This window comes from Bos mutus, chromosome 11, assembly GCF_027580195.1.
Source record: "Bos mutus isolate GX-2022 chromosome 11, NWIPB_WYAK_1.1, whole genome shotgun sequence".
In the NCBI taxonomy this organism is placed as follows: domain Eukaryota; kingdom Metazoa; phylum Chordata; class Mammalia; order Artiodactyla; family Bovidae; genus Bos; species Bos mutus.
The window spans coordinates 90,745,511-90,762,557 of NC_091627.1; the positions used below are offsets into that span (position 1 = coordinate 90,745,511).

General features: G+C 40.1%; 1 protein-coding gene across 12 annotated transcripts in view; it reads right to left on the reverse strand.

Moving 5' to 3' along the window:
- The window catches only part of LTBP1 (latent transforming growth factor beta binding protein 1), a 456,910-nt gene that overhangs the window by 164,331 nt on the left and 275,532 nt on the right, over positions 1–17,047 (reverse strand). For all 12 annotated transcript variants that reach the window (XM_070379745.1, XM_070379744.1, XM_070379747.1 and 9 more), the window contains one exon: positions 4,653–4,775. In XM_070379745.1, coding sequence (XP_070235846.1) covers positions 4,653–4,775 — 123 coding nt within the window. The remainder of the gene's footprint in view (positions 1–4,652; positions 4,776–17,047) is intronic.

Consider the following 17,047-nt stretch of genomic DNA (forward strand, 5'->3'; position numbering starts at 1 on the left):
TAACCTCAAGGCCGTGATGCTATGTGGTCACTAAATGAGGAAAACTAGGGGTCTAAGCTGAGACAGCCGCAGCAGAGGCTGGAGGAAAGGAAAAAGCATAAAACAGATTATGAAGATTTAATGATTTTCTTGAAGACCAAAGGAGATGAGAGAGTCAGGGGTGACAAAGAGGCTCCCAGCCTCACTTCTGGGGAAGAATAATCTTACCATGGACAAAACCACCAGGTCAGGAAGGAAAGCCCATCTTGCTCTCTCTGCTAGGGAGATCTTGGTGGTCATTTACCCAATCAGTTTCACAAAAACGCGTCTAGAACTATGAGATCCCATTCATTAGCTCCTACCCACATACTCCTCCTTTGATAAAATTTAAATGAGATACTGCTCAATGTTATGTGGCAGCCTATGAATGGGAGAGGAGTTTGGATGAGAATGGATCCATGTATACATGTATGGCTGAGTCCCTTCGCTGTTCACCTGAAACTATCACAACATTGTTAATTAGCTATACTCCAATATAAAATAAAAAGTTTCAAAAATTGAAGACAGATACAATTAAAGATTCAATCTCTTTGGCACACCAGCCACCTATGACTAGTATCTATCACCTCAGACAATGTAGATACAGAACATTTCCATCATTACAAAAAGTTCTATTGGACAGCACTGATTCAGCCCAAAAGCCAGAAATCTTTCTCTGTGAAAGGTAAGATAAACATTTTAGGCTCTGTGGTCTATATGGTCTCTATTGCAACTTCTCAGCTCTGCCAACAGCTATTTCACAGCCGCGGATAGTATGTAAATGAATAGACAAGAATGTGTTCCAATAAAACTATTTACAATTACAGACAATGGGGCATATTTGGCCCATGGCTATTATTTGCCAATTCCTGATCTAGAACCCTAAATTGAAGGCACAAAATCCAATTCTATCATCTCAAATGTCAAGGATGAGCTATATGATCTTGAAAAGTTACTCAAACTCTCCTGGCTTCAGTTTCCAATTGTGTGAAATAATTCATATCTCTTGAAGGAAGCTGAAGAAACTAAAAAGAAACAGTGTTCATGAATAAAACTGGCTTTTCAAAGGGATATGTTCGACATCTCGTGATTTCTGGAGTCAGGGTAGGAGTCCATCTTCTCTCTAACCCCCTCTACTGGCCAAGGGTATAATGGACCAGCAAACAGGCAGGCTCAGAATTCAGATGCTAAAGCGTCTGCCTGTAATGCAGGAGACCCGGGTTCGATCTCTGGGTCAGGAAGATCCCCTGGAGAAAGAAATGGCAACCCACTCCAGTATTCTTGCCTGGAGAATTCTATGGACAGAGGAGCCTGGCAGGATACAGTCCATGGGGTCGCAAACAGTCAGACATGACTGGGTGACTTTCATTTCACTTTGAACCTGTGGACACACCCTTCCCAGCATTCATCCTAAGAGGTCTCAAGTTTCTGAAGAAAATTAATTGCAGTTTAAAAAGTCAGGAAGCTTCCCTACTCGATCTTCACAGGTTATTACACTTTTCTTGGATGTGCTCTGAGAGATCTTGGGTTTCAGCCTTCCCCACAGATAGGCAGAAGCAGGTCTAGAGAATGCTATTGCAGCAGAGCCCTGATCCACAGATGCAGAGGTCGCAGGCGGCCAAGGTCAGACCCCTCCTACCTTCCTCTTTCAGCTTGGCTAAGTCAAGCATAGGGAGTGGGCAAGGAGAGAAAGTGAAGTGGTTGCAACCTTTGGCTGAAGTCAAGGAATTCTGAGGGTGTTCACCTCAGCGTATTCGAGAACAGGGAGAGCTTCCCACTGCTCTTCAGCCACTGCCAAGTCCATTTCTTTGAGTTCACAGAGTCAGCCACACCTTTTATGGCCGGGATATGCCCTAAATTCATGCTGCCTGAGCAAACGTGGCCAGTCACCTCCATCTGCTTCCACCATCTATCTAAGGCTGTTTTTCTGTCTTGCAAGAGCATTCATTTCAAACGGTAAATAGCTTTGCTCAGTGCCCTGTGCGTCGGTGTGCGTGTGTGGCCCCCTGCCTCCTCCTGCTATTTCCTCCATGACTATCAAAGGTACTACCATCCTGCCAGTATTTTTCGCCCCTGTATTGTAAGTATCTCACTCCAGTATTCTTGCCTGGAGAATTCCGTGGACAGAGGAGCCTGGTGGGCTACAGTCCATGGGCTCACAAAGAGTTGGACACGGCTGAGCGACTAATACACGTACACGCTGTTAAGTATCACCTTCTCCCCTCCTTATTTCTCAAGACATTCTTTCTCTTCGGACTTCCCCCATCGACTTGTTCAAAGTATAGTTCACCCACAAATCGGACTAGATTGAACCAAGTCACAAATTCTAAAGGACTCTACATATTTCTGTGATATTGCATGTGGTAAATTCAGAGGAAAGAGAAATAAATCTGCCCACTCAACGCTGGTAAGAGCCCAAGTTTTAACTTCAAATCTAAACTGGAACACTTAACTAGCAACAAACATCTCCTAATACTTATCATTTCAGCTGTTGTAGCTGAACCATAAAATTGAATTATTTATTTTTCAAATACGAATGGATGGCTGTTTAATATGTTCAGTATTATCTGGGAAATGACAAGGAAAATAAATGCTAAGGAAATGTGTAAGTGTTTCAAAATCTCATTGGCAGGTTCCTGCAATCTCATTAAAACCTGGATGTCTGCCCTTAGCTCTAGACATCAGATCTAGTCAAATAAAACACTTTGTGACCAGTCCTCCAAGTTTACCTAATCTACAACGCTCAACATGGCCATTTTAACCAGACTACAAATCAATTTAATAGAAAAAAAAATATTCACAATACCCAAACTCTAAAAATCTTTTATGCTTAAATTATAAAAATATATTTATAATACTTACTTATGTAATTCCAATCAGCCAGAAATTATCCCTAAATTATCTGGATATTTTCAACAATGTTTTTTGGCATGAAATTTCCAAATCCTTGCATCAATTTGCAAATGTACCTTGTATGCAAATGTAATTTTACAGTCTGATTTCTCCACCCATCAAAAAAGCCCTATAATTAGTAGGTGTCTGTCTGCTGCATGATCAGAACTGTCTGTGAAAGGACATGGAGGAAAGAATTTACGTGCAAAATTTCCTAATCTGCATTTGACAGGTTTTAAAGGAAAATAACAGTAATTAGTAACAATGTTCCAAAACCCTCAATAAACTCATCTAAAAGTAATGAATGAAGTTGTCATTTTATTTTACTATATCTGTCTTTACTTCACCATGTCTATCCATCAGCTTAGGGCACAGAGTTAAGAGATGCACAGTTAAAACCAAATGATAGTACCTTCATGAAAAAAACATGTCTTGAAGATACAGCACATTTAAAACTGGGGATCAGAAAGATACCAAATAACAAATACCGGAGCCACATTAAAAAAAAAAAAAAAAAGGTAAATAAAAATAGAAACCCAGCAAGACAAAAATTAATGAAGAATTGCTCATAATATTATCTTGACAACTTTCTGCCATGCATTAGTTTAAAATGTTTCACATTTAATTGTATATGACTTTGAAAAATCTGTTGTGTTTACCTACTTTGTAATAATGGGCACAAATACCCTAAAAATTCGGCTTCCCTGGTGGCTCAGATGGTAAAGAATTGCCTGCAATGCAAGAGACCAGGATTTGATACCTGGGTGGGGATGATCCCCTGGAGAAGGCAACAGCAACGCACTCCAGTATTCTTGCCTAGCACTTCCATGGATAGAGAAGCCTGGCCCGGCTACAGTCCATGGCGTCACAAAGAGTCGGACACGACTGAGTGACTTTCACTTTCACTTTTCACCTTAATAAATAAGGTAGTCTTAAAAAAAAAACTCTGTGTTTGAGCACTTTACATCTAAAATGCATGCATCTCTAATCGTCAGGTGATCTGTAATGATTACACTGGATTGGGTTTTGTGGCAAGAGTGTCTTTTTGGAGAAACTACATTTTCTATACCAGTATTAGAACATACAGAAAGTTTGATGGAGGATCTTTATCCTTACCAAGAAGAAAAGTCGTAGAGACAGATTCATAAAGCAAAATAGTTTAGGGACACATTTTGGTGGTTTTTAAGGACACCAGAATAGAATATTTGAAATTAGAACTGAATAAAACGTTTGAAACACAGGGCCTTGGTAACTATTTCCCAGACTCTTTCAACCAAGAAAGTACAGTGAAACCTCATTAAATCAGACACAAGTGACTCAGAATTTGGACTAATTAAAGACAGAAGCTGGAACAAAGTTTAACTCCACCTAAATAATGCTTAAAATACTCATGAAGGAAAAATCTGTTTTCATCTCTTAGGTATGCTAATTTTAATCAACTGCTTTCTTTGCATTAAAGTATCTTTCCTCTGTATGCCTGCTCTTTTTCTTGAGTTTTAGCTTTCATTTTCTTCTGAACACAATAAAAATGAAAAGGCTTCATAACATAGATTTACTCCAGTATATCAGGCTACCTCATCCCCTTTATTATTTTAATGACATCTTCCTGCATATTTACAATATTCAGTTGACCACCAAGCTGTTACCTTCTTTTGGATTCTCCTCCCACACCCTCTCAAAGCAAAACAAAACGAAACAAAAAACCTGATCCAAAATAGGAATAAAAAGTGATCATTACTTACGAACACAACTTGAAAAGGTAGGATCCGGCCCAAATCCCACTTTGCAGGTACATCTGTAGCTGCCCATGGTATTCAAACACTCACCATTAGGGCACACACCCTGTAGTTGGCATTCATTAATATCTGCAGGAAAACAACTCTTTTAGAAGGAGATATCAAGCACTGTTGAACAGATTCTGGCTGTAAAATGCATACCCTCTCCCCTCTTTTTTTTTTTTTCCCACTATAATATCTCTCAGTCACAGTAAGTGTGAGATGCTAGCAACTTTTAATGCATTAGCAGTTTAATCAAATCAAACATTTACTGAGCATCTACAATTTAGCAAATATTTACTATAAGCCTATTAGGTACCTGGTTCTATTCTAGATACTCTAGACCCTTACCACTGAATAACAGTGACAAAGATCCCAGCCTTCACAAATCTTCTATTTTAGTGTCTGTGTTGTTAAGTATTATAGAGCATACAGGTAAGGCAAAGACCCTTGCCCTGGAGACTTTTACAGTCTAGCTGTATATATAACTATGTGGGGAAGGTGCAGGTAAGGGAGACGGCAGCATGGCAAAGGAGGTAAGACTTCATCAGGTAGTGAATCTGGGGAGGAGCCAAATGGATGGGCAGGAAAGGGTAAATGATCTGCATGGGTGGACACGAACATGAGCACAGAGACTGGAGAAAGAAAGGCGATCAGGAAATCATGAGTCAAATCATCGGCTGGAAAAGTTTTAGGAAGGTGAATAGCTGGAAAAAGAGCTGGTTAAAGCCAGGCTAGGTTTGGATTCAATTTTACTGAAAACAGAAATATACTAAAGGTTTGTGAGCAGGAGGAAGATGTAATCAATGGCAGGCTGTAGGGAATGCATCTGGCCAGCACATGGCTTGGTGAGATGAGATTTAAAGTTTGATCGCTGAAGGAATAATGCAAGTATGAGACTAGTGACAAGCCAGGTTGGTGACAGTGAGAATAATCAGGAAGAGAAGGAATGAAGTATTTTTTGTATTTTTGGAAGGAACAACTGACAATGCATGGCGTTCGGTATTTGACTAGCCACACAGCGTTGGACAGGAAGAAGGTCAAAGATGCCTGCAAGGCTTCTAATCTGAGCAAAGAGGAAAAGACATGGTTGGTTTTGTGCAAAGTTCTGTGAAGGAAAGAGGGAGATGAAGAGATATGTTTGATACTACAAGGTCACACTGGGATACTCAAGTATAATTATCCAGCTGCAGCAGCAGATTCAGGAATAAAGTGAAAGGAATTACAGCCAGAAAGAGAGTCTCAAGATCGTCTACATAAGGTGACTGCTATGGTCTCAATGTTCTGTGCCCCACCCCGCCGAATCTGTTGAAATCCTAACCCTCCCCAAAGGTCACAGTGTTAGGGCTTCCCTGGTGGCTCAGCAGTGAAGGATCCGCCTGTCAATGCAGGAGACACGGGTTTGATCCCTGGTCCAGGAAGATCCCACATGCCGCAGAGCAACTAAGCCCATGTACCACAACTACTGAGCCTATGCTCTAGAGCCCAGGAGCTGGAAGCCCATTCACCTGCTCTAGAGCCCAGGAGCTGCACCAAGAGAAGTCACTGCAATGAGAAGCCTGCACACAACTAGAGATTAGCCCCCGCTTGCCACAACTAGGGAAAAGCTGGCATAGCAACAAAGACCCAACACAGCCAAAAATAAATAAAATTATTTTTTAAAGATAAATATATTTTTAAACAAGGACACAGTAGTAGTAGGTGAGGCCTTTGTGGTGTGCTTAAGTCATGAGGGAGAAACCCTCGAGAGTGAGATCATTGTCTTATTAAGGGGCTTCAGGGAGACCCCCAGTCCCTCCCACTATTTTGAGGATACAACACAGACACCTATAATCGAAAGAGGACCCTCACCAGAAGGCGACCATGCTGGTGTCTTGATCTTGGACTTCCCTGCCTCCAGAACTGTGAGCAATAAATACCTGCTGTTTTTAAGCTACCCAGTTGGTGGTATTTTCTTATAGCGGCCCAAATGGACTAAGACAGTGACCCAAGGGGACGTCAAAATGATTTAGAAGAGGACAGACAAAAATGTGGCAGCTTTTTTAAAAAAAGATTATGGAGTCATTTGCAAAGATAATTAAAAATAAATAGAATGTGACGAGTTAAAAATTTTTTTAAAAATTAGAAGTCATCTATTTTATTCAGTGTGACTTATGAAGCTCTTTTTTTTTTAACATTATAGTTTCTAATTATTAAGAAGTATGGATTTTATTAATCCATACTTCCTGGAGCAGCAACTGGCAACCCACTCCAGTATTCTTTTTTTTTTGACTTTCAACTTAATTTAATTTTATTTTTTAACTTTACAATATTGTATTGTTTTTGCCATATATCAAAATGAATCCGCCACAGATATACATGTGTTCCCCATCCTGAACCCCCCTCCCCCCTCCTCCCCATACCATCCCTCTGGGTCGTCCCAGTGCACCAGCCCCAAGCATCCAGTATCGTGCATCAAACCTGGACGGGCGACTCGTTTCATATATGATATTATACATGTTTCAATGCCATTCTCCCAACTCATCCCACCCTCTCCCTCTCCCACAGAGTCCAAAAGACTGTTCTATACATCAGTGCTAACAAACTTGACTCTTAGTGTCTCCATTTCAAATAATACTTACTTCTTGCAATAATTAATTCTAATAAAACTACTAAGGATCTTAAAATGCTAATTTTCTACATTAAAACTGAACACCATGGTAGTAAACAATTACTAGTAGAATCATCACATAAAAGGTAGATACAACCTGAAATAAATCATTATTTGCTTATATTTCATATTCAAAGTAGCCAAAAACATGTATATGGATGTATTTTACCCAACATATGCAATTTTTAACTTCAGTGACAATATGACATTTTCAACGACATTCAAATGACAACCCATATTTGTTGTATAAATTCTAGAGCATTCCAGGTTTGCATCCAGCTGGAAGCTGGTACAGCTAGATGACACCTGGCCCAGCATATGGTCTAGCATCCATCTTATACTTGATCAGAGTCTGTGTTTTACTATAAAGCACATTTATGCACAACACGTAATTGAGAACATTCCCCTGTAACTCATTCTCCTTAAGAGAAGCACCATAAAGAAGCAGGAAGAGTGTCAAGTTGAGGTGGGCCTGGTACACGCAAAGCCTTTATGTACGTCCCCACTTAAACCTCAAATGCGGGTAACCAGTCGATTGGGTCAAAAAACCTGGACAAAAATCTCCGTTTCCCCTCATGTTCCCACTATGGTGTGATCATCAGCCTTCCTCTTTCTCAGAGTGGACTTGACTCCTAATCATCGGTTGCGCCATTACACCATCCATGTTTACCTCTTAGGACCCAGAAGCTCCCCTCACCTGGAAGTTTCTATGACAGTCCTGTCAGGGCCTCCCTGCTGGCTAACCTCCCTGCAGGTTAAAGTCGTGTTTCCCGCCCTCTCCGCCCCAAGACATAGATACCTGATACACAACCACTGCCCTGTACCCTCTTCCAACGTCCCCTTTTTGACTCTTAACATTGTCCACCGCCTCGACCATGATGCCATAGGAATGGAGGACACAAGTTAGGACATAATCAAAAACACTATGGCTGCAGACAGGAAGAAATAGAATGAAGAAGAGGAATCATGTAACACTTTTCCTTTTCTTATCGTCTCTATTCTAATCAGCTTGTGCCGCCAGCACTAGCAACACCACTTCCCCTAATTTTGGCTCCAGAAACTCAGAAGCATGGACACGTGCTAATAGCTTCCAGATAAACTCCCGTTTCCCTAAGCTGCGTCAATTTATTTTTATCACATTCTCTAAAATACCATAAATGAAATTAAATTTCCAAGATTTTTTCTTTCTAAAGTTATAAAAAGCTAAGTATATCAATCTTAAGTATACAGCTACATGAGTTCTTTGCATGTATATATACAACTGGGTATGTGTATATGGTGTGGGCAAATACTGTGTAACCACCATCAACATCATTACTTAGCACATTTCACTCCCCAGAAGGCTCCTTCATGGCCCTTCCAGGTAACTACTATTCTGCCCCAACAGGTAACTACTATTCTGATTTCCATCATTATTTATTAGTCTTGCCTGTTCTTAAACTTCATACAGAGTAAATATCACTAACATTTTTTTGTCTGACTTTTAATTATTATGCTTATGAGATTCATCAATGTTGCTGCATGCAGTTCATTTTTAATTGCTGTTATATTTTATTATCTGAGCACAAAGTTAATTTACCATTCTACTGTTGACAGACATTTGGAGGGTTATTTCCAACCATGCACCAGTGAACATATATATATATATATATATACACACATACATATATAAAGATATATATATCTTTTGATAGGCCCAGGTACTGATTTCTCTTGGGAACATATCTAGGAGTAAAATTTCTGAGTTACTAAACAAGGCTCATGCTTACTTTAGTAAATACTGTCAAACAGTTGCCCAAAGCGATTATGTCAAGTTCCATTTCCAGTACTAACTGCTCCACATCCTCAAGTTATTGTCGGTTTTCTCATTTTAGTCATCAAGAGAGTATGTAGTGTTATCTCATAGTGGCTTAGACCTGCATTTCCTTTTCATATATTAATTAGCCACTTAGATGGAAAAGCAATCTCTTCTAACATGTAAATACCTATAGGAATGTTGTAGGTCAGTTAAGATAGCTTCACTCTTAGTGCTCAGGGAGAATCAGTTGATTCTCAGAGGAGGATATGCTTGTTCCAAGGGCTGGGGAGCACTCACTGGGTGGACACTAAGCTAAACAAACTGTGGTTAGTCCCCCTGGACAAACAACTGTTCTGCCAAAATTGTCAATAATGCCCTCACTGAAAAACATACAAAGAGGGGATGAAAATATGAGCTTATAAGCACAGAAAGGACCATTTTGAAGTGAGGTTGTCTGAGGAATGATGGGGTGGAGGCAAGTGGTGGTTCCATGACAGGATTTGGAGGGTTTCATTCGCTCAACTCAGCATCTACACTGTCTACATCTGGATGGTCTCCTACTATCTCTGAGGAGGTTCTCCAGCCTGAGCAAGAAGCAAAACAGACTAGGTTCCCCAGATTGCTGAGTATGGGGCTGTGTGCTTTGTGATCTGCAAGACCAGAGTCCTAGCATCACCATGTCTGACCAGGACTCTAAGGTAAATTCATCAGATTTAATTGTGATCTGCAGACCCATCCCAGGAGCCTGGGCATCCTGCCTACCTCTTTTAAGCAAGACAGTTCCTTTACATCTGCTTCAAAAACAGAACTTCTAAGTTGGTATTTGTCAAGAAAATTTGAACATCACTGACATTATTTCTGTGAAAAATCACATTCTGGTTTCAACAACTCACAAATAAAAGTTTAAAAAGTATTCCATTCATATACTGTTCATTCCTAATATGCCAAATTTTTCACATCTAAAAATTGGATAGAAATTCTCTTATCTTTGCCACTTTATTCTTCTATCCCCTGCTTTGTTCTTGAGAGGATTGTGGGTAGCTAGATAGGGTATACCCTTTGTGTTTAAAAGAAAAAAAAGGACAAAAAACTTATGCCCCATTGTTTTTAATTTAGAACTCCAGGATTAATATGAAACATGAGCAATTATCTAAATGACTTTCTGAGGTACTCAAGCTCTTTAGTTTAGTCACTCAGTAGTGTCCAACTCTTTGCAACCCCATGGACTACAGAAGGCCAGGCCTCCCTGTTTTAAATAAGCTAAAGGAAAGTAAAGATTCACAAATGCATTAAGAACAAAACTGAAAGTGAACTATCTGGATGTGAGTGGTTTAAGAATTATGCTAAGAGAAGGCATTACCAGGTCAAAGTTTAACAATTATATGGAATGTAACTGACCCATTATGAATTATAATTCTATTTATACTACAATTCCTTGGGCTATTTTCTTATTTAAAATTAAATAAAAACTTCTAACTTGATTATAACATCTATAAATTATTTACATTTGACAAATATAACTGCTTCAGAAGTGTCATATTCTCTAGGAACAGCCAATTTCCTTTAATGTGTTCTGATTAAATTGAAAGTACTGTAGTGCTTAGTCTAAAAAAAAAAACCAAAACAATGGTAAACAAATGAATTTGGTCATTGTTTCCCTCTGTGGACCACCAAATTTCTCTGGACAACTGTGGAATTCTATTCTTTGAAAGAATGGTGTAACCACTTGCAAAAAAACCACAGTTTACTGAGTTCAAGAATGAAGGTCAAAATGAATGGCTGAAGGAACTGGCACTCAGAGCCATCACCCACTCCTATATGTCCATCTGAGCTGCGGTGGTGGGCAGTCTAGACGCTTACAGATGCAAAAAGGAAGGGAGAAACTCTTCCAGCCCACTGTGCACCTTTAGAGAAGGCAAAACCAAGGGAAGGGGTACAGCTCGTATGATTTACATACTTCTCCATTCACTTAGAACATTTATAGCATTCTCTGCCCAGTACAGCCTCCCATGAACCTCTGGCCACTTATCAAGTTCACTAATACAAAACTGCTCTTCTTATAAATCTAAAAGGGTTGAACATTGGCAGCATTGCATATTGGGAGGTATGCATAACAAGAGACTGTTTAAACAACCAAATGTAACCCAGCCTCAGCATTTCAGCACCCAAGAATGATACAATAACCCAGTACAATGAAGCAAGGATCGTCATCATCATCTTTTGTATCTGTATAGCGCACCTTCTCTCAATGGAACTTTGGAACCATTTTGGACCAACAGCAACATAACAGTTATTTTCAGCTTAGAGAGATAACTCGGTCCAAGCTCTTATTTTTTTAGAAAAGGGGTTAAGGGAGAATGGGGAAATCTAACAGGAGAAATATCTCAGTATGACCTAGTCTGGTAACTAGGATCTTAAACTATGTCACCCAGAGTAAGTCATTTATTTTCTCTTGAGCTCACTTTCCTCTCTCACAACACAGATAATCCCCAAAGTTGCTTCCAGTTTAAATATCCTGACTTCACAACAATCTGTCAGTTGCCAAAGTTAAAAATGCCAAGGAATAAATAAAGTAGGACATTTACTGCAGAGTATATATCATGACTAGTATAAGTACCCTGTGGGAAATAAACACATTTTTATGTATCCATGCTCCTACAGGAAAGTATGTATCTTTAACCGAGTACTAATTTACTGCCTTTTTAGTGACGCACGTTTATCCAGGAAATGAGGCATGTCCAGTAACCAACAGGAATTAGGCACAAGGTGAGAATAGAACATGCAGATCTTTGCACTTTGCACTTTGTGAAAATATGAAGCACTGTGGAGATTCTGCGGTGTCTACTCAATTTTTGCTGATGGGCAGAAATTCCACCACAATTCAGCAATCTGACTTCCAGTTGAAAGCAGAAAGAAAAAAAAAAAAGACAACAAACTACCTCTTGAGGTAAGTACTTTTCTTAGCCAGACAGATCATATGGCTATTCAAGAGGGATCACTTACTTTAGAGAAAGGAGGAGTTCACTCTCTTAAGAGCACATATGTAATTTTTAATCCTTCCTTGCCCCTCTTCTTTCCCAGAAGCAGCTTCACACCAGGTACACATACCCCTGAAGGCAAGTGACAGGGGACACATATGCTTAAATACTTTCATTTAAGGAATCCATTTCTAGATCTTAAGCCTTCACACGTTTCCTTCTCTGCACTCAGTCACTCAGGCACGTCTCTTTGCCACCCCCATGGACTGTATGTACCCTGCCAGGCTCCTCTGTCTACAGAATTTTCCAGGCAAGAATACTGGAGTGGGTTGCCATTTCCATGTCTAGAAGTGCTCTAAAACCACATAAGCCAATCTCCTTTCCTTTCTCTCCTTTACTCAGTGTCTACTTTCCCTCCAAGGCACACTTCTTACTCATCTGGAATCTCTCTAGATACACTGTCACAATTCACAAATCTCTTTCCTGAAGCAGAGTCCCAGGACAAGGGATAAGCCTGATCTCTTTCATAAGAAGGTCTGGTTTTGCCAATTATGTTAGATGACAGACATTATTTATAAATTAAGTAAGCCAACTCTGCTGCTCCAAAGTTTTGATGAAAGCGTTTAAAGTCCATATCTAATATCAATGTCAAAAATGAATCTACCTATGCCCATTTAATTTTTGATTTACAAAATGTAGATGTCAGGTTAAAAATGTGTGAACATCTACATTTTTCAAAGTAGGAGACAAGGCAACAAAAAAATATTTGAAGATCAACATTCTAGAGCAATTTTACCCAAGGTATTTTACATAAAACACAAGCTTTGTGAGACTTCTGCCCAAAGAAGGGTTTTGTGGTCGAATATGATTGAGAAATCAATCAAATATGATTGACATATTCTGTATAATTAGCACATTAAAGACCTTGAGACATTCTCTGGCAAGGACTCTTGGCTTTCTCTATTTAACCTGGTGTTCTCCACTCATTTGGCTGTGGGCTCTTTTTTCACACACCATCTATTAACATCTAGCTGAACTGGTGGTTTGTGGAGCAAATTGTGTGAAATGCTGCTCTCTTGGGTCAGCCCCACAAACTTATATGGGTCTCCTTGTGGCTGTATTTGTTTCAACCTGGGCCCTGATGCAGTTGTTTATAAAACAATCATCAGGCTTCCCTAGTGGCTCAGTAGTAAAGAACCCACCTGCCAGTGCGGGAGACACAGGTTCAATTCCTGATCCAGGAAGATCCAACATGCAGTGGAGCAACTAAATCCATGTATCACAGCTACTGAACCTGTCCTCTAGGGTTCATGAACCAAAACTACTGAAACCCGCACACCCTAGAGCCTGTACCCCACAACAAGAGAATCTACCGCAACGAGAAGTCCATGCACTGCAACCACGGAGTAGCTCCTGCTTCCCACAAAAGAGAAAAGCCCACCCAGCAACGAAGACCCAGCACAGCCAAAAATTAATTAATTAAATTAAAAAAACAGAAATCCTCTATCATGGGATGGATTCAATCACTGGACTCATCCAAAGGAAGCAAACTACTGTGGAACAATTCCCTGCCTCCCAATCCTTCTGTCTGCAGAGTAGCATGATAAAAAGAACTGTTAGAGCCCAGAAAACAGTTTGCATTTATTTCTCAATACATGTGTGCTACACATGGAAGATGCACATCTCTGCTGGTCTTGGATTTCTGACTATAATCTATAGACACTACATTAATTTCTCCTTGAAACATTCATAGTACCATATCTATCATGGGCTTTCCTCATCACTCGTGATTCAACAGGCATCTTCCCATTGAGTTTATAGCTCCAGAGATTAAGGTCAAAGAGAGCTATTGGAAAATACAATGTGCTAATGACTCACTTCACCACTGTCTTCCCTGAGGAAAAGTGAATAAAATAAACAGACATTTCCTTTTTGAGTCCTATCCCAGCGATAGAGGCATAGGAAGAGGACACACTAGAAAATGATTCTACAATGGGTGGGAATGGGTCCCAAATTGAGTTTAAATGCTAAAATGATACTCAGGTCTGGATCAAAACTGTTTAAATTCTTACCCAAAATACTGTACCTATTTAGACCACAAAGAGCAGCAGGAGTTCCAAGAGAATCTCTAGGACAGTAAAATAACACCTTCAAATCAGTAAAACATATCAATTGCTTTGGTCATCACTACTGCAAAACATGATTCAGCATCACATTAAGCACCCCCACAATTTCTGGCATTAAATCACTAAATACAGCACAGCTCTGAGATGAATCTGATAGGTAAGTTAAAAGAATTTTAAACATTTTAAGTACTTTGAGTAATTTAATTATCAAGTCTGGTTGACTCCAGCCTTAGTTCATACCTATTATTTTCTACTATAATTTCCCAAATACATAGCAACAATAATGGATCCTAAGTTTCATTTTTTCACCCACACTACTCTCCTATCAGATCAGATCAGATCAGTTGCTCAGTCGTGTCCGACTCTTTGCGACCCCATGAATCACAGCACGCCTGGCCTCCCTGTCCATCACCAACTCCCGGAGTTCACTAGACTCACATCCATCGAGTCAGTGATGCCATCCAGCCATCTCATCCTCTGTTGTCCCCTTCTCCTCCTGCCCCCAATCCCTCCCAGCATCAGAGTCTTTTCCAATGAGTCAACTCTTCGCATGAGATGGCCAAAGTACTGGAGTTTCAGCTTTAGCATCATTCCTTCCAAAGAAATCCCAGGGCTAATCTCCTTCAGAATGGACTGGTTGATCTCCTTGCAGTCCAAGGGACTCTCAAGAGTCTTCTCCAACACCACAGTTCAAAGGCATCAATTCTTCGGTGCTCAGCCTTCTTCACAGTCCAACTCTCACATCCATACACGACCACAGGAAAAACCATAGCCTTGACTAGATGGACCTTTGTTGGCAAAGTAATGTCTCTGCTTTTGAATATGCTATCTAGGTTGGTCATAACTTTCCTTCCAAGGAGTAAGCGTCTGTTAATTTCATGGCTGCAGTCACCATCTGCAGTGATTTTGGAGCCCAGAAAAATAAAGTCTGACACTGTTTCCCCATTTATTTCCCATGAAGTGGTGGGACCGAATGCCATGATCTTCGTTTTCTGAATGTTGAGCTTTAAGCCAACTTTTTCACTCTCCACTTTCACTTTCATCAAGAGGCTTTTGAGTTCCTCTTCACTTTCTGCCATAAGGGTGGTGTCATCTGCATATCTGAGGTGATTGATATTTTCCCCGGCAATCTTGATTCCAGCTTGTGTTTCTTCCAGTCCAGCGTTTCTCATGATGTACTCTGCATATAAGTTAAATAAACAGGGTGACAACATACAGCCTTGACGAACTCCTTTTCCTATTTGGAATCCGTCTGTTGTTCCATGTCCAGTTCTAACTGTTGCTTGCTGACCTGCATACAGGTTTCTCAAGAGGCAGATCAGGTGTTCTGGTATTCCCATCTCTTTCAGAATTTTCCACAGTTTATTGTGATCCACACAGTCAAAGGCTTTGGCATAGTCAATAAAGCAGAAATAGATGTTTTTCTGGAACTCTCTTGCTTTTTCTATGATCCAGCAGATGTTGGCAATTTGATCTCTGGTTCCTCTGCCTTTTCTAAAACCAGCTTGAACATCAGGAAGTTCACAGTTCACATGTTGTTGAAGCCTGGCTTGGAGAATTTTGAGCATTACTTTACTAGCGTGTGAGATGAGTGCAATTGTGCGGTAGTTTGAGCATTCTTTGGCATTGCCTTTCTTTGGGATTAGAATGAAAACTGACCTTTTCCATATTGCTTATTTCCTCCGGGAAAGAAAGAAACATCACAACAATCAATTCCCTTATGATAATGGAACTAAAGGGAGCTACAGAGAAAACACTAACTGTAGTGAACGTTGCATAAACTGCAAAATCACAGAAGAATGAAAGGAAAAGGCACTGAAAAGCTTTTACATGGAAACATCGATGGATATTACCACTTCACTAGTCAGTGTTCTGAATGTTAAGAAAAAGTAGTATTGGCCACATCTGTTAAGTGAAAGAAGTCACGAAACATACTGGATAATTTGAAAATTCATAAAAAAGATAACACATCTATGCTTATAAGAGTTGGCACAGTGGCCACTTCTGAAAAAAGGGGATATGGTAAAAACTGAGAAGAGACAGAGGGAGGGCTTTAGGGTGCAGGGGATCTTCTATTTCTTGATTTGAGTGGTAAGTACACAGTTATGTTCATTTTGTGATACTCACTCACTGGGATTTTCACTGTTCTATACATTGGTTACACTACTAACAAAAATTAACTATGTAATAAACTACATAATTTCTAATATCAGACTTTTTTCACCAACAACATGGCCTCTTGAGTTTAAACATAAAATGACCGCCCAGGTGGCATTAGTGGTAAAGAACCTGCCTGCCAAAGCAGGTAGATATAAGAGACTTGGATTCGATCCCTGGGTCGGGAAGATCCCCTGGAGGAGGGCACAGCAATCGGCTCCAGTATTCTTGCCTGCAAAGTCCCATGGTCAGAGGAGCCTGACAGGCGACAGTCCATAGGGTCGCACAGAGTCAGACACAACTGAAGCGACTGAGCACGCACACACGATCTCCCAGTAATACAAATAAAGATCTTCATTTCCTTTTTTCTCAAGCAAGACATAAACCGTCAAGGTGTCACAGAATGATTTCTAAAATAGGCCCAATTCTCTACCTCTCTTTGTATCCTTGTCTATACGACTTTGTAGTTTCTCCCAGTAAGAAGTAGAGTCTTTTCCCCACTCCCTCAGTGTAGGTTGGCTTTATGACTTCCTTCAGCCACTAGAATACAGCTGAAGTGGCACTGTGTAAATTCCAAATCTAGGCCTGAAAAGTTTTAGATGAGAAGAAAGCTGAGCCATCCCAACTGAAGCTGTCCTGGACCATCCAGCATA